This window comes from Ambystoma mexicanum, chromosome 5q (assembly GCF_040938575.1).
Source record: "Ambystoma mexicanum isolate Mex_15411 chromosome 5q, UKY_AmexF1_1, whole genome shotgun sequence".
NCBI lineage: Eukaryota > Metazoa > Chordata > Amphibia > Caudata > Ambystomatidae > Ambystoma > Ambystoma mexicanum.
Genome location: NC_090933.1, coordinates 525,447,246 through 525,472,226, shown reverse-complemented (window position 1 = coordinate 525,472,226; position 24,981 = coordinate 525,447,246). Strand labels below are relative to the sequence as shown.

General features: G+C 46.2%; 1 protein-coding gene across 1 annotated transcript in view; it reads left to right on the top strand.

Annotated features, from left to right (window-relative positions):
- Positions 1-24,981, top strand: part of PRKDC (protein kinase, DNA-activated, catalytic subunit) — a 3,362,625-nt gene that overhangs the window by 608,587 nt on the left and 2,729,057 nt on the right. Inside the window, exons 21-22 of the mRNA XM_069621025.1 lie at positions 8,883-9,042; positions 23,293-23,399. Of these exons, the coding sequence (XP_069477126.1) occupies positions 8,883-9,042; positions 23,293-23,399 (267 nt within the window). The remainder of the gene's footprint in view (positions 1-8,882; positions 9,043-23,292; positions 23,400-24,981) is intronic.

The window sequence follows — 24,981 nt, the reverse complement described above, 5'->3', positions numbered from 1 at the left end:
GTGAGCGTTACACAGCTTCCTCTCTTCTTCACTGTGCCTCTTGCACACTCTTCTTGGCTTTGTCGTGCCCCTGACACTCTTTGTCCTTTGCTTGTGCACCCTTGCACCTTCTTTTCCTTGTGTTGTGCCTCCTGTACTTTCTCTTTTCAACCTGCAGGTCTTCTGTACCCTCCTATTCAGCTTTCAGGTCACTCTGACACTTTACTTTCTTCCACTTATCTTTAACTTTTCTGATCGGACGCATCGCTTGCACCCTACTTCCCTGTTTCGGGTCGCTTGTACCTCTCTCTCCTGTTTCAGGTCACTCTCACCCTCTCTTTACTGTCCTTTACTTCGCGCCTGTTGCGTGCTGTGCTTTTTCATTGCTTTCCCTTTCTTTCCGCTGTCTTTGCTATTTCTTTTGCTTTCTGCTTTCTTTACCTTTGTGCCGCTTATAAAGCTGGTCTGTTTCCACTCCCGCCACCCGCACACTCCAGAGTTTTTCTCTTCAGTTGCTCGAAACTCCCCAGGAAGCATCGCGCTGGCGAGCTGTCTCTCCTGGATGCATTGGGTCGAGGTCGGGGTCTCACCACCTGCCCCTCAGACACCTGTGGGACCAGCACACGTCCCAAAGTAACAAGCATTTTCCTGAACACCGTCAGCAGGATACAAGCTGCCTCGCTCTGTCTCACTAGCCAAGCTGCAACCCCTTACAAATACCAGACCAGCATCTCAGTACACTGTTCTCCTCTGGATCCTCCAGGCTTATTTTCCTGCAGCTCCCTGCTCCTTGGCTACTCTGGTCTAGTCAGCATCCCCAGCTCGCTCCCTCCTTGGCAGAACCACACCTTTTATACCTGAAGCAATTGTCAAGTGGAGTCAGGTGTAAATGGTTTGGGTTAATTGCCTGACCCTGCCTGACTCTATCAGTGGGACAGCTCTCTGGTGGACTATAGTAGTAGGCCTCTCCCTGCCTGCCTATGTTAACCTTGGGCAAAATCTTTACTGCTCGTGATTGCCTCTTCTTTGTCCCATTACATGTTGGAAATGGGGCGGGGAGACAAGACAAGATGGGGATTTATGTCTACAGATGATAGCACTACAAGGTGATTGGCAGGGGGGGGGGCCCTGGCCCTGGCCCAAATTTTAAATTTTATAAAATAAAGGTGTTTCCCTTTATCCCACATTACTCCCTACCCCGCCCCATTTCCAACATGTAATGGGACAAAGAGGCAATCACGAGCAATAAAGATTTTGCCCAAGGTTAACATAGGCAGGCAGGGAGGCAAGGCAAGATGGGGATTTATGTCTACAGATGATAGCACTACAAGGCGATTGGCAGAGGGGGGGGGACCCATGGACCAATTTTTATGAAATAAAGGGGATTCCCTTTATCCAACATTACTCCCTACCCCAAGCCCCCTGATGGGAGTTATATCTTGCTCTCATCTTGTCCTCCCCCTTGCCAGGGTTTGTTCTAGTATATGTTGGCCTCTCTTGGGTTACGGGCAATGAAACCTTTGTATCCCACAAATGCTTCTGCGACAAATACTCCTCCACCTACCGTCCCATTGGGATACTGTGTCTCGCCTGGGGTATTCCCCTAAGTGCAACCCCAATCTCCCTTGCCCAGGTGATCCTCCCTTACTCGTCCGCCCCCAGGGTTGGGGATCCAAAAGCAATGGCCCTCCCCTGAATAGAGGATTCTTGGGGTCTACATGGGAGAATACCCCTAGGTTTCACAGAGGGGGCAAACCGACTTTAGATCAACCCTTATGTATCAACACACACTTGCCAGAAATTAACAAAATAGACAACTTTCCCATATGTTAAAGTGGCCTGATACCCTCGCAGATTTGGTGATTGAGGGTAACCTCCTGCTCTTTGCGATCCTGCAGGCCACCTTTGGGCTACCCGGCACTGAACGATACGATCATATGCAGTGGACTCGCGCTATAGGTTCAGTTACAGTCCCTGCAGGATATCCCACAAAGTTCTCCTCTAGGGGCAAACTTCCTTCCAGAATGCATTACACCATCACTTCCATCTTATATTTGGTCATTACAGCCTTTAGGTACAAGGAATTATCTAATCTTAAAGAAAGGTGGCAAACAGACATGGCACGCTAGAAATCGAGGAATGGGCGGAGGCGCTGATGTTTGCCAGGGAGATGGGGGTCTCAGCCAGACTGCATCTAATACAGTAGAAGATACTTCAGTGTCTACTACTCAAAAACTGCGTAGTTTGAATGGGCACAGACAGAAAGTGCTGATTGTATACGATGTGGGAGCCCTGAGGGAACCTTCTTTCACGTATTATGGGAATGTGCCCAGGTTCGAGTCTTCTGGCGAAAAGGCCTGAACAAACTGGATGATACTGGAGGCTCCACAGATCCAGAAGATCCAATGGATTTATTGCTTGGGATATGGGGGGCGGGGGGAGTCGCACTTTACTAATTATGAACAATTGTTTCTCTCGGTTACGGTTGGACTAATAAAAAGAATGATCACATCTAAGTGGGGGGGGGTAGAACACATCGGGACTGCTGAAGTTGATGTATATAGCCCTAGAGAAAAGAGTCTACAATGCGCAGGGTTGCCAGTGTGGGGCAGATGGGAAGGGGAGGGTTAGGGGGATACTGTTTTAATTTGACTTTTGACCCTATCCTTTTCAGTTTGTGCAGTCCAAACTATATGATCTAGTATTTTATTCATAATGTGCGTTTATGACCTACTCGTGCTACCCAATCAAGGTGTTTGTTTTTGTTTGTTCTTTCTTCTTCAAAACAATCAAATGTGTTATTAAAAAAAAGACTGCTGATTATTTTGACTCTACTTCCGACCCCTGCTTGCTACGATCTCCATCTCCGAGCTGATCACCTCTCTGATGATCTTTCTATGATCATCAACAAATCCTCCTATGAAGGCTCCTTCCCTCAACAACTAAAACATGCATTTAGCAAAACCTGTGCTCAAGACGCGCCCACTGGACTCTTCTTCCCCAGCTAACTACTGTCCCATCTCCAATCTTCCTAGAATTAGTAAAATCATTGAAAAGTTAGCCCTTAAACAACTTCATGATTGGTTAGATAAAAAACCCTTTCTACACTCATGACTTTTAGGCTTCAGACATTCAAGTTCATAATGAGTTTGGCGATCTGGAAATATGGTGCCGGTAACATGTACCAGCACATTTCCGGACCGGCAAACTCCAAGTCTGCCGGCAGGCCTGAGCTGCTTGTAGTTGAGGCCCCTAGCGGCAGACAATTGCCACAATCACCAGCACCGATATTACCAATGCCTGTGATTGCGGCATCCCCATCAGATCTCCATGGGAATGGGGATTTAGCGGCGTCCCTGCCACCCAAAATATCTTGGTAATACCAGTGGGATAACGGGTACTTGTAATTAGCCACATTGTCTTGTAATTGAGAATGCTCTCCATTAAGTGCAAAAACATCTCCTTGACTTTGATTCCAAACAGCCAGTCGTCCTCATTCTCCTTGACTTGTTGGCTGTATTTGACAGTCGACCACCACATGCTCCTCATGTCTTCAGGACTAGCTCAATACCACAGACAAAGCACTTACCTGGCTCAATTCCTTTCTCTAAGGCAGATCCCAAAAAAACACACTTGGGCCCTTTCTAACCCCTCCCCCTAGCTCAACCATGTTGTCCAATAGGGCTTTTCTCTCTTCCCCCGTTCTATTCCGGCATGACACCTGTCACAGAAATCATCTTGATTTTCAGATGTGTGCAGATAATACCCACATTTTTGTTAAAGCCCAGTACCATCAAGAGTCCAACCTGCCTTCCTCAGAGCAACTGTTGCAATCCCTCCATGTTACCCTTGGCCGAGTGCAAGTCATCAAACTCTGCCTCAACAGTGATAAATATGAGATCCTTATCCTCAGCTCTCTCACTTTCCTGGCCCTCCCAACAAGGCCCAATAGATACCCCCACCAGGTCAGTTCATAATTTAGGATTCCTCGTGGATGGCAACCTCTAGATGCCCCCCCCAAAAATCAACCAGCTCACTAAATCTTGCCATCTTCATCTCATACTTGCATGAAAATCCCCCCATACATCTCCTCCCACAGAGCCTCACTTATCAGAGACGTCAATCTTTCAAGAATGTGCTATGCCAATTCTCTATGCTGGCCTTCCCCCTAAACCACTCGCTCAAAAATGCAGCAGATCCAGAACAATGCCATAAGGTTTATGTTCAATCTCAAGTCCCATGATCACACATTCTCTGCATTAAATCAACTGCATTGGCTCCCCATTGCCTCTCATATCAAGTTCAAGCTGCTCTGCCTAATCCATAGAATTGTCCACGACCAAGGTTCAGACTACTGTGAGAAACCAGAAGGTGTCTCACCTGCTAGTCCACGGGGGTCTCTCTCTCAGGTGGCCAGGGCACAGCCATCGCCTTTTGAATCCAGACCCTGGCGGGGGACAGTGCGGGAGGGTCATCTGGGTGAGGGGTCCTCTGGGAGGGGCACACCTGATGGTGAGACACGGTATCCCCCTTCCTGTAACACCTTTAACCCATCCTACCCGGTAGGATATTTACGAGCTCTACCTCCCCCTTCCCTTCATGAACACTTTCACACGGACAGCCTGCACTGGGAGAAAACAGACTCACACCCGAGCATTGTACATGACCTGTCCCACTACTATGGTCAGGTAATTACTGGTAATCACTCGCACCTGACTTCCATTAAACTTCCCCACACGGATAAAAGGTGGCGCACGAGAGCACACTCTGAGCGAGGCAAAGCACACAAAGGAACAGTATTTTCCCGACGGCAGCTGATCAAGGGAAGAAAGACTGCAAACCAACAAGGGTGAGCAAGGATCGAGATGCCCTTGACCTTTCCGGCGAGAAACGGTTGCTTTCCAGACCCCTTCAGATTAGAAAGCTTAAGGCCAGGAAACCAGACTTAAGAATCCTGTATTGCGTGTCGGAGATCCCCGAGTCTCTCCTGCACGGCTGACCAAGTAGGGGAGGAACTGCAGCTGCCGTGGTACCATCCTTGGCTCCAAGATCAAAGCACTGCCAGAGAGATCAAGACATCTGGTGAGTTGGGGAGACCGATGCAAGACTGAAGACGGGTCTGTGTTGAAGTCAAGGTTGCAAGCGGCAACATTGTATAAAGAGCTCAAGAAGAAAGATTGGTAACGCGTGTGATGAAAGAAGCGAGGAAAGCTTAATTGCTGACGGATGTTTGAACATTTACGGAGAAAAATACAATATCAGTGACAGTGGTCTGGCAACATGAGGGTGCTCAATGAAAGGTCTCTGTAAGATATCCAGCCAAGAAGTGGCAGAAACAAAAGTGTAAGATTTGTAGGAACATTTTGTGAAGTGAATCTAAGTGGTCCTGCGACGGTTTAAGCAAAACCCATTGCACGTTCGAAAGTCTTCCATTTTTGATATAAAGAGGAAAACGTAGGAAGTGAGATTACATGGTCCAATCCTGAACGAGGGAGACCAAGTGTGAACATTGTGGTAAAAAGGGGTCTGAGCCTGCAGGAGGGAGACCAATGATGAACACTAGAAGCGAGAACTTGTGAATGTGAAAATCCTGATAAGAAAGGAACTTTGGTGCTTGTTTGTTATGGCGGGTCCACTCGGTAAGAGACTGTTATTTGGGAAAGGGCTTTGGCAGAAGGCCCCGTTACCTATGCCTTGAACTGTATCCTCGTGGCAGAGAAGCCAGTGTGTGCGAAGCTCGAACGTGCTGCCTTACCCTGTGCTGAAAACATGGAGAAGGGAAGCCAACTGCTCAACTATCCTGACATATTATTTCTTAAACACTTTTCTTTTTTAAAACACTATTGTCGCATCCCATTTATATTTAAAAGTAAGGATTGGCAATAGGTTTATTAGCATAGGGCCTTTTATTTTGAAAGACTCGACTAGGACTGCGTTATTATTTGATGGTTGTAGCTTTCTCACATGCTTAGATTTAGACTTAGATAGGCGTTCAACCAACCCATTGAACTTCAATTAACACCCTTGAACTGTGATCACTTGTGTCTGTCTTCACTGTTTGATACCATGCCTTCCTTACACTACCTTAAAAGAAAAAACACAACCCTGATTCAGCCTTCCCTCATGTAGCCAAATTCACCAAGCAATGCTTAGACGGCTGCCGATACACTGTCCTTACTCCCAACCTTTGGACTGAAGCATACATGCCAACATAAACCATTCCATTCGGGAGACAGTTATAGTCCCGGGTTTCAGTTTGCATTCTGGGACTTGTAGTCTTGGGTTTACAATGGGTAAACCCCCAACTAAAAGTCCCAGAATGCAAAGTTGAAACAAGGACTGGACTAGTGTCTCCCGAACAGAATGGATAATGTTGGCACATATACCATAGCTCCCGACCTCCATCTCCTGAGTCCCCCGCTTTCGATCACACGTTCTGAAGCGATCTGTAATTGCATGGTGTGAAAAAACAGAGTTTGTTCAACAACCTAGTCCCTAGGGATCTCGTACTGCGGTGGCCAGGGAAAGGCCATCACTTTTGGATCCCGACCTTGGGGGTGGACAAGCAAAAGAGGATCACCTGGGTAGGGGCTCCTCAGGGAGTGGGGGAGAAGCATATGGTGAGACCTGGTAGCCCCCTTTTTCAACAACCCATTCCCTGCTTATTTTATGGGAAACTACAGCTCCCATAATTCCTCCCTACTTCACATTGAAAACACAACAGAGCCGAGGAAGATGAGTAATGAGGCCATGAAGAGTACCTCTACAGACTTGCAACTGCTAACTATACACACCTGCCACTTGTTTAACACTCCCTGTCAGGATAAAAGGTGGCGCGCACAGGCACACTCTGAGCGAGGTTGGGTACTAGAAGGAGCAGCTCTTTCGGGGCTGATGCGAACCAGTCTATGGAATTTGGAAGGCCAAGGGGAAGCAGTTGAGAAGAACGAGAGAGAGCCAGGCGAGAATTCCACACTTTCGGGAAGCCGTAAACGTTCCAATACTGAAACCCAGTGAGCAGAAAGGAGAAACCTTTAAGATGCTTCAAAGCGGCACGCTACCCTTCTGGGTGAAAGACTGAGTTGGGGAGGAGCTGAGGAGGCGTTGGTAACAGCCTTGACTGCTACATAAAAGGCATTGAAGAGAGAAGCCCAATTAACACAACTAGTGAGTTATCAAAGGGAACAAAAGCCTGGTTTGTGTTAAAAGCAAAAGTAACTGTGACCAAACGTTGAAGGTTCTGTGTGTGCCGATAAAACGCGTAATGGAAAGGACAATTGCTTGATGATAAAGTATAAAATGTAACAGACTGGTCCTCCAAGGTGGAATCGCACATTCGAAAGTCTCTGTGAAATGTTCTGAGTTGAAATGTATTAAACGGGAACCAAAGGCAAGACAGTAACCGTGATCCTGAGCGAAAGTTGAAGAAGTGAAAAGCAAAGGATGTAAACTCTGAATATGCTGAGAGGGCAAAGTATATGAACTTTGAAAGAGACCAAGAGGACAAAGTAAAGAGAATAAGAAATAAGTACCAAGAAGCATTGCGAGAAGAGGAAGATTGTTGAACAGTCAAAGCGGTCATGCAGTGGTCTATGTAAAATCCTTGCAGTTTGGAAAGTCTTCGACAGAAAAAGATACAAGGACAAAACGTGGGGAAGGGAATCCTCACAAAGAGAAGGACAGGCTGGGGCCTGGAGGAGGGTGCCGTTGCTGAACTGTGGTAGAGTGAAAGTTAATTTTGAAGGAAAGTGCGGAAGGGAGCCCCCACAAAGGAAGAGACAGGCTCAAGCCTGGCGGAGGGACGTCTGTGTTGAATTGTGACAAAGTAAAAGTCAAGAGTAGAACTGTGTATTTATGAGAAGGCGGGCAAAGCCTAAAGAACTGATAGAACTCCTGAAAGCCCAAGCCTGAACTGTTGAATTGTTGAATTGTACCAGTAAGCCATAGTGTGCAAGACTGATAGAACTGTGCCATCCACCTATCCTTTTTAAGAAACTCTCAAGACCCTGTGCTGCTGAACGTGGGGAGTGACATTTCTTTTGAGACACTATTTTTCCTTTTGTATTCCCTTAACACATTTGTCATTTGATAAGGAGGGCAACGTTAGGTTTTTTAATATAGGCTTTTTTATTTTGACTAGGCTGACTTGGACTCGTTTGCTATTTGTTTTATGGTCGAGGCGACTACTGTTCTAGAGTTAGGACAAGTTAGGAATTCTACCAACCCAACCAAAACACCAAAATAAAGGTTTTCAAAACTTGCATCTATTGTGTCTGTGTCTACTATTGATACCATGCCGTCCTTACAATGGGAACGCTACATAATTATATGAAATCCAGACTGCGAATGCAGAACTGACATTTTCTTTTGTTTATATACCAGATTTTGTAATTTAAAATTTCATTTTATTATAACACCAATAAGTAACATCACATGCATGTACAAAAGTAATACAAGCATAATATATCAACAATTATTTATGCAGACCTGTTGAGCATGCTATACATGTTGGAAGTCATTCGTGGTCACAAAATGAAAGGAAAAGAGAGAAAGGAAGAAAAGAAAAACACTTACCAGATTTTCATGACTCTTGCAAGTTATCTGTTCAGTATGCTTTTGTGTAGTTGTTTATTATTAGACAAATAATGCATAGTAAAACCACAATAATTTAAAACAGATTTTCCACATATGAAGAAAATAACAGACAAAAGGGAAAAACATTCAATGTGAAATGCATTTATTCAAATGATCTACATCATGTAACAATGCAACTATAAAACCGTGAACAATACATCTTCACAATTTGTATGGTGGAAGATTTAATGTGCATTTGACATTGTACAAACAAATGGTATGGACCTAGGTACAGTTATAGAAATATTTAGTTTTCTTTTTCTCTGCAGACTGCATTTAAGTTGGGCCTGAGCTGTGCTCCTATTGCAAATGCTGGTCTTGATGCTCTGGAGGACTGGTCCTCTTATATTCCCAGACATGTAATACAGCCTTGCTACAAGGACATTTTACCTTTTCTGGACGGGTATTTGAAAACCACAGGATCTGCAGGTATATTTTGTAACTTTACTTTAGTATATACATTTGAGTTGTTTTTGTGAGAGAATGAATAAGAGCATACTAGTTGCGATATGATGACCCATCCACTGTGCTCCCTCCACTCCCTTACTGCTCTTCCTCAGTCCCTAACCTTGTCCTACCCCTGGGTTTCTTTATGGGTCTACACATTTGTATGTATGATCTAACTTTCTGATACAGGCACCTGTAGATTAAAAAATGTAACAATCAAAGGTGGTAATACTGTGCATGCTTATGGCCACCCGACAGGCAAGTGTTTTGGCCAATAGTGACACCTGGAAAAACAATGCCCCAAGTAACATAAAGTGGTTTTATATAGCGCTCTTCTGTCAATGTTGGCCTTGCTGTTCATGTGTCTGTAAAAAAGGAGGACAAGGTGTGTCCTGTGAGATACCGGGAAGGTAGATGCAGAAACGTGTGGTGTTGGTGGTGTGAGAAACTCATGGAGACAACAAGACGGATACAAGTGATAATAGTTCAAGGGTGTTTATTGAACAATGAATTCGGTATGCAGGTTGGAAAAATGCCTAATCTAAACCTAAATCCTAAATTGGGAGCAAGCGTCAACCATCAAATGAAAAATTAGGCAGGTCCTAGTGGCGTTGTGTCAAAACAAAAGGGCTTATACTAAAACCTATTGCCAAATCTCACAACTAATACAAAAAAGGGGTGTGGGATAGTTCTCAAGAAAAGAAAGCAGTGTTCTTAAATAATATGTCAGGAGGTGGAAGCCTGTGTCTCCCTTCCCCACGTTTTGAGCACGTTTAAAATGGAAGCTTGGAGCACAGTACAGTCTCTGGCTTCTCCAGCGCGAGACAACAGTTACAGTGGCAGCTCTCAGGACACACTCTCTGGCTTTTCTAGCACAAGATGACAGTTCAGCTTTTAACCCTCAAGCTTTCAGTTATCAGGGCCTTCGATCGCCAAGTCTCGTTTCACTTGAAACCTTCGAGGACCTGACATATTCAAAAAACAAAACAAAAGTTCAGTTAACAAATGAAAGTTCTTTCCCAATGTTTGCTGGGTGATGGGTTCACCCCTGGGTCCCCCTCTTCTGGGTACCAACCCTTCTCAATCGTATTCCTGGTTTGACCTCGGGGTGACGACTTCACCCTTGGGGTCCCCTTCTTCTGGGCGCTGACCCTTCTCGCATGTAATCCAAAGTTCAGAGAGGGTGATGGATCCACCCCTGGGTCCCCCTCTTCTGGGCTGACCCTGTACGTATCGTCCTTCACAATATATCAGTTATTTTCTTTATGAACTTTTGGGTGATCGCTTCATCCCCTGGATCTCCCTGTTCTGGGCTCGGACCCCTCTTGACTGCCATTTCTTGGGTGATAGCTTCACAACCGGATTTCCGTCCGTCGGGCTCGGACCCCTCTTGCCTTTTATGGGACTCAATTCTCTTGGTCTCTCAATGTTCACTTTTGCTGTGGGATTCACTTCCCTTTTTCTCAAACTGCTTGTAGATCAAAGTCTTTCGATTGTACAGGGATTTTGCTTGGCCCTCTGTATGACCACTTTGACCTATTTCGCCGGCCCTCCTTCAGCCTTCTGGTACTTGCAGTGTCTCTCGTATGGGGCTCGACACGTCTCTCTCGAGTTAGCACCCACGTGGTGCCACTTTCCCCTCTAGAGCTGGTCTCCCCTTAGTTCATTCAAAGTTCATCAGCTTTGCTTCAAAACGTGCCACTTTCCGATTCTCACTCATCACAGCCTGGTTCTTATCGGTTCTCCCCTCGACTCACCAGCTCTGTTGAACCGCTTGGCTTTCGGTTTCTCTGGAGTCAAGGCCAGTAACACGGGTGCTGGAGCTTCCCTTGTTCCTGCTTATCGTCATAGGCTTGCCCCGTTTACCGTTGACATCTGCTGCAGGACACTTGTGCTATTGTTCGCGGTCTTAAGCTCTCTTCCGTGAAGGTTCCGTGGGCCTCCCTCTCAATTCCTGCTGCCTTTCTCCTTCGTTTTAACTGCCTGGTGGTAGCCCTCTCATCGTGCTGTCTGCTGTACTCTCCTTGCTCAAACTGTGCTCTCTGGCTCCACCTTTTATCCTTGTGGGGAAAGTGTAGGGCCGTCAGGTGTGTGTGATTTAAGTCAGTTGTCTGACTGTGCCTGACCCTTGTGTCGGGACTTGTCAGGTAAACAGGTTTTACATCAGTCCATTGTCTTTGGTGTGAAAAAGTATTTGTGTCAGAAAAGGGGGCAAGGGAGTATCCTGCGGGCGGGGTAAGGAAGGTTTGTGTAAAAGACGAGATTGACCGGGGTGAAGAACAGAACATGGGGGACGGTACGAACAGTAGTGTTCTGTCATAGTAGGTTGGGATTTTGGACAATGACAATCAGAGGGACCGGATTGGTAGGATTTGCAGGGTAAGCGGGAATAGCTGGGGTTGTGACATGAACATATGGGATTGTGGGAATCGTAGTGTTTTGTCTGATCAGGTTGGGAATGCGAAAAATTATAATCAGCGGAACAGAAAGGAGGAGGATAGGGAATATTCGAATGGAGACCAGTAAAACAAGGATTCTGGGAGTTATGCTTTTTAGGTGTAACCGAGTTTAGGACCTTAGATGATTGATTACATACAGGGGGGTTGTTGGATCTGGGCTGGACAAATCTAACAGGAGGAAGGGAGGCAGATGCAATACAGGCCATGAAAGCCTCAGATATCTTGCCCTTCTCTCCTTCTCTGGCACAATACTGCATCCTCACCCATTGGTCCGCCCCCAGGAACTGGATCCAACAGCGATGGCTGTGTCCTGGCCACCTGAATAAGGGACTCTGGAGGGCTTACTGGGAGAATACCCTCAGGTTTCTCACAGTGGAATCCGGGCGAAGTACCCGTTACCTTTATGTCAGTATAAAAATCTCTTAAGTTGTTTGTGTTTGGTTCCGACTGGGCGGGCGAGCCATATGGGCATCCCCCGATTGTTTAGTGCGAAAATGGACTGCATGGTTGTTAATAGATGGATAGGGTTCCGAATCTTGTAAGTACACTAGATCTAGGAGGTTGTCTGTAGGAGTGTGGAGGATGCAACATTTTAGTCGTGAGGAGTTAGTTGAGGGATGAGGGGGTGGAGAGTGTTGTCACTTCCTTGCTCTTGTTGGTAGATTTCACTGAGATTAAAAGTGTAACCAGTGCCATGCATCCATGAGTCAGCTTGGTTTGCAGCAGATGTTTCAAAAAATGCTTATCCGAAAAAATACGCAAAGGTTTCTGGTGGACAGTTTTCGGTTGCTATTATTTTTCATTTCTTTCGAAGTGGTTGATTAAAAAGCCAAGTCTTGACAATGGAGAGAATCACAGCTGCCCTCCATGGAAGATCTGCACAACACGAAACAGTGTGGAATGACTTTACGAATGTATTTGTAACTGATTCTGTAAATCAATCTATATGATTGGAACTCAGAAGATTGACGATCCCTTAAAACTACCCAATAATGTCATGATGTGATACTCTTAGTTTTTACTCAATGTTAAGGCCACAGTACTGATACGTTTTGTTAATTTTGCTACGTCAAAAGTGAAATGCTAGTCGACCTACTATGATCCAGTAATCCATCCAAAACCAGAGCCACTGACCAATTAAGGGGGGTGGTAAATGGGAGGGTGGGAAACGGGAAAAGTTAAAGGGTTTCAAAATTACAGATACTCATGATAATGTACGATGTTTATTTCACTGATATAAAATGTCTCATCTGTTATGCATGTAACTTTACCTCTTGTTCTGAAAAAATAATACAAACAAATTTGAAAAAAAAAAAAGCCAAGTCTTGAAAGTCAAGTAGTGAGTGTGTGGATCCTTGGGGTACTCCGCAGGGGAGTGAGCGATGCAGGGCATTTTAGGGGCCCAAAATTGTGGTTTTCGTTCTACCTGTAAGGAAGCAGGTGATCTAGTGTAGAACTGATTCTTTAATATCAATAACTTCTAGTCTTTTTAAGAGGATCTCGTGACTGCCGAGATGGCTAGCAGGATGAGCGCACTCTGAGTTTTCATCTGCATTGTTATTAAGTATATCCCAGATGGAGCACAGAGCCGATTCTGTACTCGTAGGTCTAAAACCGTGCTGTGACTTATTCAGGAGTTGGTTTTCTCAGAGGAAGTCCTGGAGTCAGTGATCTATACATTTAATAGCTGGCTGGGTCATTTGGGTCTGCTCTGGACTTCTTGAGCAAAGGTCTGATGTATGTAGGTTTCGTTTGAGCTGGGACTCTTCAGTGCTGATGGAGTCATTGAGGAGGGATAGGAAGATGGGCGCCAAGTCTGGAGATTTCATGATTGATTTGTAAAGATTGGGGGACATGGATCCTCGGGCGATCCTGATAGGTTGCATGAGTCAATGGTAGCTTGTAGGTCCTTTGCAGGCAGAAAGCAGAAAGACAATAGAGAGGAGGTAGCGGGAGGTATTGGTGGGATCTCGGTGGTGTGCAGTGTTCGGCGTGTCCTTTATTGTCAAGGTGATCCTCGATGTCTAGGATCATTTGGTTGAATTATGTAGCAATCTGGTCACAGACTCTTGTGTAGGGGTAGGAGTTGTTTTACAGGCTGCTTTTTTTATTCTTTGATTATCTTCTACATTTCCCTTTCGCTGTGATGAGCAAAATCAATGCATTTGGAGTAGTGCGCTTTCTTTGCTTAGATGTAGCATTGGGTAAAGGTATGCAGAAGTTTACTAAAGCATTTAAGCGCTTTGGTAGGGTTTATGGCACCATGCAAGAGAGACCTGTGAACTATGCCACATCTATCACCTATAAATATACCTACTGAAAGCAACCTTTGTGATGAGCAGGAGTCTGCTACATGGCCACAGTTGTGGCGTCTGGGTGCTTTACGCAAGAGTGAATGAGACTGTTCTGCCCCTTGTCATAATGCAAAACCAGAGAGACATCAGTTTAAAATGTAATCGGTAAAAGTCTCAATGGACCACACATGAGACATCAGGTAAGCCGCAGGCATTTCTTTATTGAGGTGTTAAATCAATCAGGTAAATAAAGGTCCACAGGTAAGCAATAAGCAGAGAAACCCCCTGGTGCAGCCATTAACCAGCAGTACATATCTTAACTATCCTTTTTGGAGCACTCACTCCAGCATGGATCATCCACTCAACATTCCTTCAGACATACATCAGTCCAGTCACACATACATTGGACCCAGACACCCACACTTCTCCATCCGAAAGGCACACAACAGCACACCGGTCCCCTCACACTTCCACACTTCTCCCCCATGATGGATGCAGCAAAGCAGAGTGCTACACGCAAGCATGCCCAGGCACTTACACTACCATTACACCCATCAATTAAACACACACACACACACCACAAATGTGGTGAGGGCGTACACTAAGACACTCGTGACCACCAATGAGGGGAGGATGCGCACACCGTGTCAACCATTACAGCATTGAACAAGATACCTGCTGCTCACGGGCCCGGATGGGTTTACCTCTGAGTTTTATAAATGTTTTGCTTACAAATTAGCTCCCTATCTGCTGCGGGTATACCAGGAGGCGGTAACTGTTGGTCGACTACCGGAATCTCTCAGGGAGGCCTTGGTGGTAGTGCTATTGAAGCCGGGGAAGCCTGAGGGGGATTGTTCCTCATATCGCCCGATATCTTTGATAAATTTAGATAATAAAATCCTGGCCAAGATCTTGGCATCCTGTTTAGCACCGCTGATGTCTACACTGGAAGGGCTGATCAAGAGGGCCTTATCCCTGGGCGGTCGACGTCGTTTGGTTTGAGGCGAATGTTTGGGCTGATGGCCGCCCTGCCATGTACCGACCCAGCTGCTGCAGTTCTATTGGATGCCACTAAGGCTTTTGATTCTATTGAATGGCCATTCTTATTTGCGGTCCTGCGTAGATTAGGTCTGGGGGGGGGGGGGGTTCTTCCTGGTTCTGGTATCCCTTTTATATGAAAAGCCGGTTGCAAGGGTCAGGGTCACTGGGCAGATGACTACACAAATTCTGTTTGAAAGGGGAACACGCCAGGGGTGTCCTTTGTCCCCTCTCGTTCGCTTTGGCGATAGAGCCTTGGGCTGAGAGAGTGAGGGAGTTTCATATACATCGGGGGATTCAATTGCATTCCCATAAAGTGGTAATTTCGCTGTACGCGGATGATAGGGTCTTGTTCCTGCACCGCCCTGATGTTAATTTGAACCCAGTAATGTTGGATGTTCAGCAATTTGGGGAACTTTCCGGGCTAAGGGTGAACCCTGGTAAATCAGTGTTATTTCCTCTGACTGACGGGCTGGATCGTTTTCAAGATGGGTGGGGGTTTCAGTGGGATATGCCTAGTACTCGCTTCCTGGGAATTACCTTGGCTCGGTATGCAGAAGGGTTGTTCCGCATTAACTATGGTGCGGTGCTTCGGCAGGATAAAGAAGCGATGCAAAGATGGGCTTCCCTTCCGCTTAACCTGTTTGGCAGGGTCTCCGTAGTCAAGATGACCATTTTACCCCGATTTGTATACGTGTTTCTCAATGTTCCCATTCGGGTACCTAAGAGATTCTTTCAAGATCTCAAATCAGCAGTGACTCGATTTCTCTGGGCTAGGAAGCGGGCGCGTGTAGCCTGGGACAAGCTCACTGCATTTGTCCGCAGGGGGGGGGGGGGGTCTGGCGTTGTCCGATTTTGAATTATATTACTGGATGGCTCAGGCTAGCTATTTGAGGTATTGGATTGGCGGCTGAACATAGGCACGTTGAGGTAGAGCTGTCCATTGCGTCCCCGGCATTGCTGAGGTCGGATATTTTGACGGCTTAGGCTCGCTCTGGGGTGGTACGAAACTTTGGTGGAGTTAACATGCAGGGCTTGTTCTCGGTTAGAGCATAAACCTGTGAATGGTATACTTTATTCGCCAGAACTCCCGGTTATATTTATCCCCGGGGTGCCCGTGACTAGTGAGACAAGCTATGTTGCCATGACAAAACGGCTGGGTCTCGCCAAATTTGCAGATTTGTTTCCGAATGGTACATTTCTTACTATTGATCAGCTGATGGGCAAGGGGGCTCTATCGGCGCTAGATGTATTTCTGTACTACAGGCTCCCTGTGGCGCTGAGGCGGCTCTTTCCGTCCTTTCCCGAGCAGCCTCCGGTGGCAAAACTGTTCGACAGCGTGGTAAGGGGAGACCTGGATCGGGGGTTGATCTCAAGGCTTTACGCAGCGGGGTCGGAGTGCAAGTCACTGTCTGTAATATCTCCACGGGTGGAGTGGGAAAGGCTGCTAGGTACGGAGATTTCGGAGGATACATGGTTGTACTGATGTGAAGGTACGAGAAAAGGGGCCATTAACACCAGTTTCAAGCTTGTTCATTTTAAATTCTTGCATCAATATTACTCTCCGGATCGATTGCATCGCTATTTCCCTCACAGGTCTGCGGCCTGTAGCAGGTGTGGGTACGAGCCTGCGGGTTTTCTCCATGTGGCATGGGATTGTCCATCGCTTGGTCAATTTTGGGGAGGAGTGTTTGATGTGATAGGGCAGATCGTGGGTCAGCGGTACGCTGCGGATCCGATGATGGGCTTGTTGGCATATACTGCCCAGGTGCCGAAGGGGTTTCGGAAACTGGTCACTCTTCTGTTGATCTTAGCCAAGCGCAGGGTTGCTATGGGGTGGGGTAAGAGTGCCGCCCCAACGATTGCCCAATGGTCTCAGGATATTATGTACTGTAACAATATGGAATTGAGATGGGGTGTGATGAAGGGGAGGAACTGAGGTGACGCGTATACGTCATACCTCCTTCATGGGAACGGCGGGCGATTAGGCACCATGCCATCACGGGAACCTGACTTCACCAGACTGAGGGGCCTGACTGTTGTGTGCCGTGCAGTACAATTCTGTGACCCTGGACTATTGGAACACTGGGGGAAAGAGAGGGGGTCGTACTGACTTGTGTTCCTCTCCTCATGCTGTGTGGGTTTCGGGATCTGCCGCAGGGTGGTGTATACTTTGAATTGTCGCATTATGTGGTTCATTTTCCGTGCACTTTGGTCCGACTTCAGATATGTGAACTATTTACGTGTCATGTAGGGAAGGGGGTGCGGGGGGGGTTGGGTTTAGTTTGAAGTTGTAGTTTATGTGAAATGTCAATGAAGAAAGTATAAACAAAAATATACCTGCTGCTAGTAATGGTGACTAAACATTCACACACATTGAGTAGCCACGGCACACATGACCGCAGCCTAAGGCCAATTGTGGAGGACATGAATTCAGGGTAAAAACACATGTCGGACAGAGTAGCGTGGTAAGTCAGAATCGGGACTTGGACAACCAAACATTGTTTCAAGAGGTTTTTATTGTCCAGTTCTCCTAATCTTTCCCTAAATATACAGGCCCCTGCCCTATTCTATACCAGAAGAAAGTCACAATTGTGCTTGTTAGTGTGTCTGAAATTAACAAATACCTCTGTCCAGAATCCTACTCTAATCTAACCACTTTCCTTATCTAAAGGAAAAAAATCAAAAGAAACAAAGACTTTATAGAACTGTTAACTGGAAGGGACGTTTAAGGGTGCAGAAGGAGAAGACTGACACAAGTGGCATGTTTGGGTCTAAAGACTTTTATTGAATAGAAAAGAAAAAAGAAAACCCAATTATCCCTATGCCTAGGAGGTATTTCCCTGCCTCAATCAAAGAGAAAAGGTGACTGTCAGCATGTCTGTCAACTCAAGTGTCCACCATAATTTGTCAAGAAAAACCTTACTTTTGTCCCTTAAGCTAGAAACTAAAGAATAAGGCAGTACCTTTCTTGTCCGAGGAGAATGACTCCATTCTTCTGGGTTAGGGTTCCTGTTTTATCTAAACCATTCCCAAATCTTTAACAGTCTCGTATCTCCACACCTTGTCAGGGGTAATGACTTTTTTCCCCCGATGATACATTTCCAAACAGTACTTTTGCTGTTCTTCTGGATGGGACAGGAGAATGTCTCCCTTCTCCTGGTGTCCGGTCTCGCATAGTCCTGGGGAATTACTCCCTTCCCCAGGGTTTTGGACCTTGCATCCGTTCTGGGTTACCAGGAGAATGACTCCCTTCTCCTGGTATCGTGTTATCAGTTCCTTACAACAAAGGGCAATGACTCCCTTCCCCATATCTTCTTTTCCTTTAGCTGCACACCTACAACAGCCAATTTTAAGCGTTAAGAGGGTGCTGGAGCTTGGTGTCTCGTCTTCTTCAGCTTGACTCTCTTGGTTCACTACTTTGCCAAGCACTGCAACGGTAAAGATGACTCGCATCACTTTCTTGCTTCGGGTCCTAGACCCTGGTTACTCCTCTTATCCAGCATGGGATCTTACATGGATTCACATGCTCATGAATATTTCCCATCGTCTGGGTGGGAATACTCAGTAATATTAAATGCAGTTTCATTTTAAAGTAAAAAATTGCTTGTCGCTTGCCGAGTCTGTTGATTTTTTTGGGTCATACCGCCCAATCCAATGGCATTCGTCCTCCTAAGCTCCACCCCTAGAGGTCCTCCTCAATTCTTCTATTTTTGTGAGAATTTGACCATCATATTTATCTGCAACTTCCGGCAGCGGGCCCTGTTGCCGGTAAAGATCCATTCCAAAGCCGGAATCTTCTTCGAGGGAGGCCTTCTCCTTGGATTTCGGCCTTCACCACACAGCATTGTGGACACCAGCAAGAAATCTCTCTTCAGAACCTGCTCCAAGTGCATCCTGAAGAATGTCTTTGTCGATGATTGGCATGACAAATGCCTCTACTGCCTGCACCCGGACCACAAGGGGGACAACTGTCCCATCTTCCAGTCCCCTTTAGGAGTCCACCATTTCCATCAGGACCGAGGACACATTTAGTACCTTCTCTTCTGCCTACACCTCCGCCCAGGCTGTTTTTCGGTTTTCAGTCACTGTGGCTATCCTCACAGGCACAGACACGAATACGGACACTGACACCTCACAAGGTTCCCAAGGTAAGGATGAGTTTGACGACCTGATTCCAGTTGATGGCAAGCTCCCTGATATGGATCTACTCTCCAAAGAGACTCCACCAGATGATATCGGCTTGTTTAATTCACTGTTGACACGTGCAGCAAAATGTTTCAATCTGGTCCATTAAGAGAAGGAGGGTTTCCTTTTCCAAAGGAGAGAATCCTCTTGAAAATCAGTTGTATCCATCCCCCTGCTCTACGGCATATGGGAGGATGGCTTCTTGGTCATGAAGACACCTTTCTCAGCTCCTCCAAAGAAGGATCACCTAGAGAAAAAATACAGAATCACAGATTCTGCCACAAAGTTTCTCTGTTCCCAGCCTTCACCCGACTCTGTGGTTTATGCTGCTGCGAGGAAGAGATCCACTAACCCCTCCTCTCCATGCATGGTCCCTCCAGACCAGGAGGGTAAAAGGTTTACCGCAGCCTAGTGAGATGATCACTAATTCCCGGTATGGGCCTCCTCTCACATGGCCACGGGGAAGGCAGCCCCTACCCGAGCCTGACCCTGAGGGCGTTATTATGAGGGAGGAGACTCATTTCAGGGGGAATTGGTGAGCTCATTAACTCATGATTCGCCCATTCCCCCTGAAGCATTGATGGCATATTGTAAAGTAGAGCAAACCAATGTAATTGCTATCCACCTTTCCTCTCCATTACTCTGATAACATCCAGTTCAATAATCAAATAGAAAGCAATAGACATAAAACTCAAACCCATCTTGGACTCCAAGATCCATAATGCCTGTGGTACTGGGACGAGGAAGGAGGACAAAGAGTCACTGAGGATCAAAGGTGCCACTGAAGGGAATATGCAGTCTAGATTTTTTAAGGCAAGGTACCTGAGCGGGACATTTAAACCTGAAAATGGACCACAGTTGTGTAGTAGAAGGGAAGGAGCAGCAGTCCGTAAAGATAGTGAAGCGGTTGGAGCTGCAGTCAAAGTACAAATGCAAGCAGAAGCCGCTGCTGGAACAGAAGGCGTGTGGTTTTGCAGAGTATGCGCAACAGAAAGCAGAGTCGTGGTGAGCAGCAGGGAGAGAAGCGCAGCTGTCTGGGAGACATGCTCCTGACCCGACGCAATTTCTCTGGAGGTGCTCGAGGGCACAGAAACCCAACGGTTCTCAGGAGAAGGGCTGTGTAGGTGGTGGCAGCTACGGAAGAGCTCTCAATCGAATTACCGATCTGGAGAGTGTCTGCCGCAGCAGCAGGGAGTAACAGATGCCAAACGAAGCTGGTGAGTTGGCCTGCAAGAAAAGGTAACCCCGGGCACTCCGAGTGGAACGTTTGCTAAAATCAGGCTATTTTGAATATCGAGCAAGTCAAAGAAGGCAAAAGGGGCGCTATTCACCAATTATGAAACATCAACTTGGGGAAACCTGTAACAAACATTGCCAACAGCGCAGAGACTATAACAAAGAGATAAAAGTGCAACAAGGGCGCAATGCTCCTTTCCTGAGACACCAGTTTGGGGAAATCTGTAACCCATTGTTAAGTAGTAGGCTGGAGTCGGATGTTCCAAGTTTTATTGCTTTGTTAACCTCCGTATAATCAACAAAACATGCTTATATTAACGTGGCTCAGCTTGCTGTGAAAGGGTTAATCAAATCCAGAGTTCGTAGGAATCTCCTCTAGGCTTCTCGCCTCTTTGAATTCGTAGAACAATAAGCTCAAATTAATTCTTTTTCACGGACGCTAGCTTTCTGTTTGTCCGCCAGCCGTCCCAATTGATGTTAAAACAAAAAGAAAATCCATGAAATGCACTGTCCTTGGTTAACTGCTTACGGCTGCTTTTCGCCAGCGTGTCCGCCTTTGATATGGGTCTCTGCGATGCCTCTCCTCGAGCCTCCTAGTACGCCCAATGTAGATCACTTGGGGATTCAACCCACTCCTCTCTGGTCTCCGGCCAAGGCTGCGGCTGTAATAAGACACCTGGTGAGTTCTCAGTTGCCGCCTTTAACCCGTACTCTGTCCCTCCCCTCCATTCAGCCTCCCCACGTTTTCCACGCCTTCTTTCTACACCTGCATTGAGTTTCCTTCCCCTTTACACCCAGTTCCAGGTACTGTTTGGCCGTCACACCCTGTACTTCTCTGGGTGCACCTGTCATAATACGGCCCGACTGGACTATACCTATATCGTTTTCCCTTGTTAATTCTGTCCCTTCCCTCTCCTTGGTTCCGTTTCTCGTGGTGGTTTATGAGACATGTAGTTTTACTTAGATCCGCTGGTTTAACCATTTGCTGGCTGGGTCTCATTGTTAGAATGGTGTCCTCTTTTGGCTCTATTGCCTCTTTGACCACACCACACCCATATTGCCTCTAACCGAAGAGACCAACTGTAGTAGTAGGAGTTTCTCTTCCTGGCAGGAGAGCGAATCAGTAAAGAAACTGTTGCTTTGAAGAAACGTGGTTGTGGTAAAAAGGTGTTGTGGAAAGACATTGATAACTTTACCATTCTGACAAATTGTTGCATCACCAAAGGTAGTTGTGCTATCCTGCCAAAAGCATTCCATTGAAAGAATTGTGATTCTAATATTTACATTACATCCTGAGAAAGACATTGTGTTGAGGAAAACAATTGCCTTGGTTTATGAACCAGTGTTTTGTGAAAGACATTTGCCTTACCAGGAAGGGTACTGCAGAGGAAAACAATTGCTTTGGTTTTTGAACAAGTGCTTGTGAAAGAGATATTTACTTTACCAAGTGGAAGAAAGCAGTTGGACGGGAAAGACATTTTGTGTTGAAATGAAAAGTACTTTGTGACTTTGCCAAGGGTACTCCTGAATTGATCCAGTGGAAGGGAGCCCAGCTCTTGTAACAAGGAATACTTTCCAAAACCTTTTCACAATTTTGTTGAACTGAAGACAGACAATTATTCCTTGCACACTTTTGTTATATGCATTAGTGTGAGGGTCAGATGCTTTTTGGACACTCATCTATCTTTAGTTTTAGTTTGCTAAGTAGGGACATTCTTGTTAGGATAGGGAAAGATAGGCGTTTATCCCAACCCCTTTTTTTTTTTAATAAAACAGAGAAAATGACATCTTTGTGTCTTGTCTCGCATTTCTGACCCCTCACACTATACTCTTCTGATACGATAGGGAGCTTTGATAAAAGCTAGGACCTATCTTAGACTTTCTCCCTGAGGACAAGAATAATGAAGCGTGGGCTCTATTTCATGAAGGTAAATTGGCCTCGAATCACGCGATTACAGTCTCTCTGGACATTGCGGATTCAGGTTTCTGACAAATGGGCAACGGGCCAGTGCTCCGCAGGCAAGGCTGGTTGAAAGCCACTAACTTTCACCCTGAGCTCCAATCAAAGGTTATTGATATGCCGTTTGAGAGTGTAGACCTTTTCAGCAAGTCTGTAGAGTAAATCCTGCAGTCCATAAAGGCAGACACTGATCTAGCATGTTCGCTGGGTACTCTTCGATCACTGTTACTGGCACCCCAGCAACCTAACAGACAGCCTGACATTATGAAGTAGATGCACTGGCAGCTGTCTTAAATGACCAATGGCAATGCTAGTAGGTCTGCCTTTGAAAATGTAAAGGATGGGATTTTTTTAGCCTGGCTAGAAATAGATTTATCTCCCTGTCAAAGATATTGAAGATGCAATTAAAGGGGCCCTGCTGTAGTCAGCCGTCCTGTGATGCAGAACAAGTGCATCTTAGTGAAAGCTCTGTTGTAGCTGCATCCATTGTGTAGAGTTATCCTTTGAGTGGAACTATTTCTGTTTGGGAGAGTGCGGTTACATGTTGATTGAAAAAGCTTGTTTTGTTTCCATGCTGTTTTGGTACTTTGAAGTATTTTACACTTTTGCATTACATTGTTTATTTTTTTAGAATACTTTTTTATTACTAATGTCTTACGGCCACTGTTTGGGTGGTTACAGAATACAGCAATGATGGATGCTCCCAGTCCATCACGGCCTCGGTTTTACCAAGTTGTCAAAAATGTACCTTTATTTTTAAGACTTTGCATCATTTTCCTCTGTCATCATCTTCCGGGTATCATAACAAAACGTTCATGCCAGTGGAATGGAACCTGTCTGTCACCTTTGTTTTTCCAGATTTCACTCTCTTAGGGCCCTCATCCACTCACAGGGTTTTATGTTGGAACACTTGAATAGATGAGGAACATAGATAACCGCTCATTTTGTATGCCAGAATGTGACTTTTGTTTTTTTGACTTTCAATGCTTCTACTCCTTCTTTTGTGCTACAGCTGCCGAAGTAAAGATTTTACTTTCTTGTTTTTTATTTTCGCCAGATGAACCTCGGAATGATTGGGAAGCTATGCGCCTAGCACGCACAGCACAGAAAGGATTTAACAAAACGTTAATTCGCAAAATAAAGAAAGCCAAGTCCGTCTCTGTGGTAAGCAAATTAATTTCAGTCCACATTGAGCAGAATGTTGGAAGTGTGTTCTGTCTCCTTGCAGCCCATTCTGTGTTTAGCTCTACCAAATATGCAGTACTATTACTCTGTACATGAACCATCCAGTAACCCATCTAATTCGATTGAAATGGTGAATTGTCCCACTACGTGATTTGATGGAGCCAATAAGGTTCTTTCAATGGATTGTTTTTCTCCCGCAGATTCCTCATCATGGTAGATATCCATCATTCAGCTCTGCTGTTCGAAAAACTTTAGACAAGGGGCGTAGTGGACCTCGACTCGATCATCAATCCGTCTTATCTAGCTCTCGATCGTGGGCTCTGGATGTGACGAGAGGCGTAGTATATATACCATGTCACTACGCCCCATGCTTCAGTTCACGCTGCATCAGGAACACGACTAGTTTACTCGACGTTCTTATTGTACTTTGTTCGTTTTTTCTTCTAAATCTTGACACAATGTCGTCCCACAGGGTTTCGGCCTTCAAGTGATGGCGCGATTGCGAGACCAAAATGTCCATGACCGACCCCCATGACGTCTGTCTATGGTCTCTGGGAGCTTGTCACGACACGGAGGCAATGCACGTCGTGTGCAAAGATGCAGCCGAAATCCATGTGTGAAAGGGCCATGAAACTGGCTTTGGGCCTACCAGTTGCCAAGTCTCCGGCATGGCCACTCGCCTCGTCTTCGGAGACTGAGTAGCCCACCCCCGACAAGGGGAAAATACAACATTGTAAGAAGACTAAGAAACAGTCCCATTCCAGGAGCCATTCCTCGTCTTCCTTGTAGAAGAAAAAGTCCAGCTTGTTGTCGGAGCGAGGTAAGCCCTCAGCGAGGCCGACCACTCGAAGACTTCAATGTTAGAAATGTTTAAGAAGCAAGCTACTGTAGGTGCGGCTCCGTACCCCGACCAGCAATCTTTGGTGGCAAAAGCGGCGCTCGTGCTCCCGACCCCAAGCCAGCCACTCTGTCAACATCGAAAGCTTCTTCAGGTGTTGCACCCGTCAGGAATAAAAAGCCGGAGGGCAGTAAGGCTGAGGCTCCCGATGCCCATCGGTTACCTGAGCGTCCCTCGGCTCCGAAAGTACCTTCAGCATCAAAAGCTTCAGCTTCGAAACCTATCCTTAAGCCCTCCATGCCGACAGTCGGCGATGGTTCATTTGTGCCACTGTCGAGATCGGGTTTCTTCGATTCCATACATTACATTTTTGTAGTAGAGGACCACGATGACCCTGAGGACCTGGTCGACCCCCGTTTACACGGGAGCCGCCGGCTCGACTATTTTGACGACCAGGCCAATTTATTGGCCCTGGCTCAAGGGTTACATGACACAAGTGGTCTGGATACTTCTCCAGACCTGGAGTTACAGCAAAAACAGCCCTCTACCCATGCTGGTGTGAAGTTCAGGGATCTGATAGTTGACACCCTGGGGTTGAAGGCGTCCACTACCCCTCTTCAAGGGTATGGCCTCACCGACATTCTGGACCAGAGTCCCGCTGTTGATCACAATATTCCTTTCAACCCAGCCATTGCGGACCCTTCAGCCTCCTTATGGCAGCAC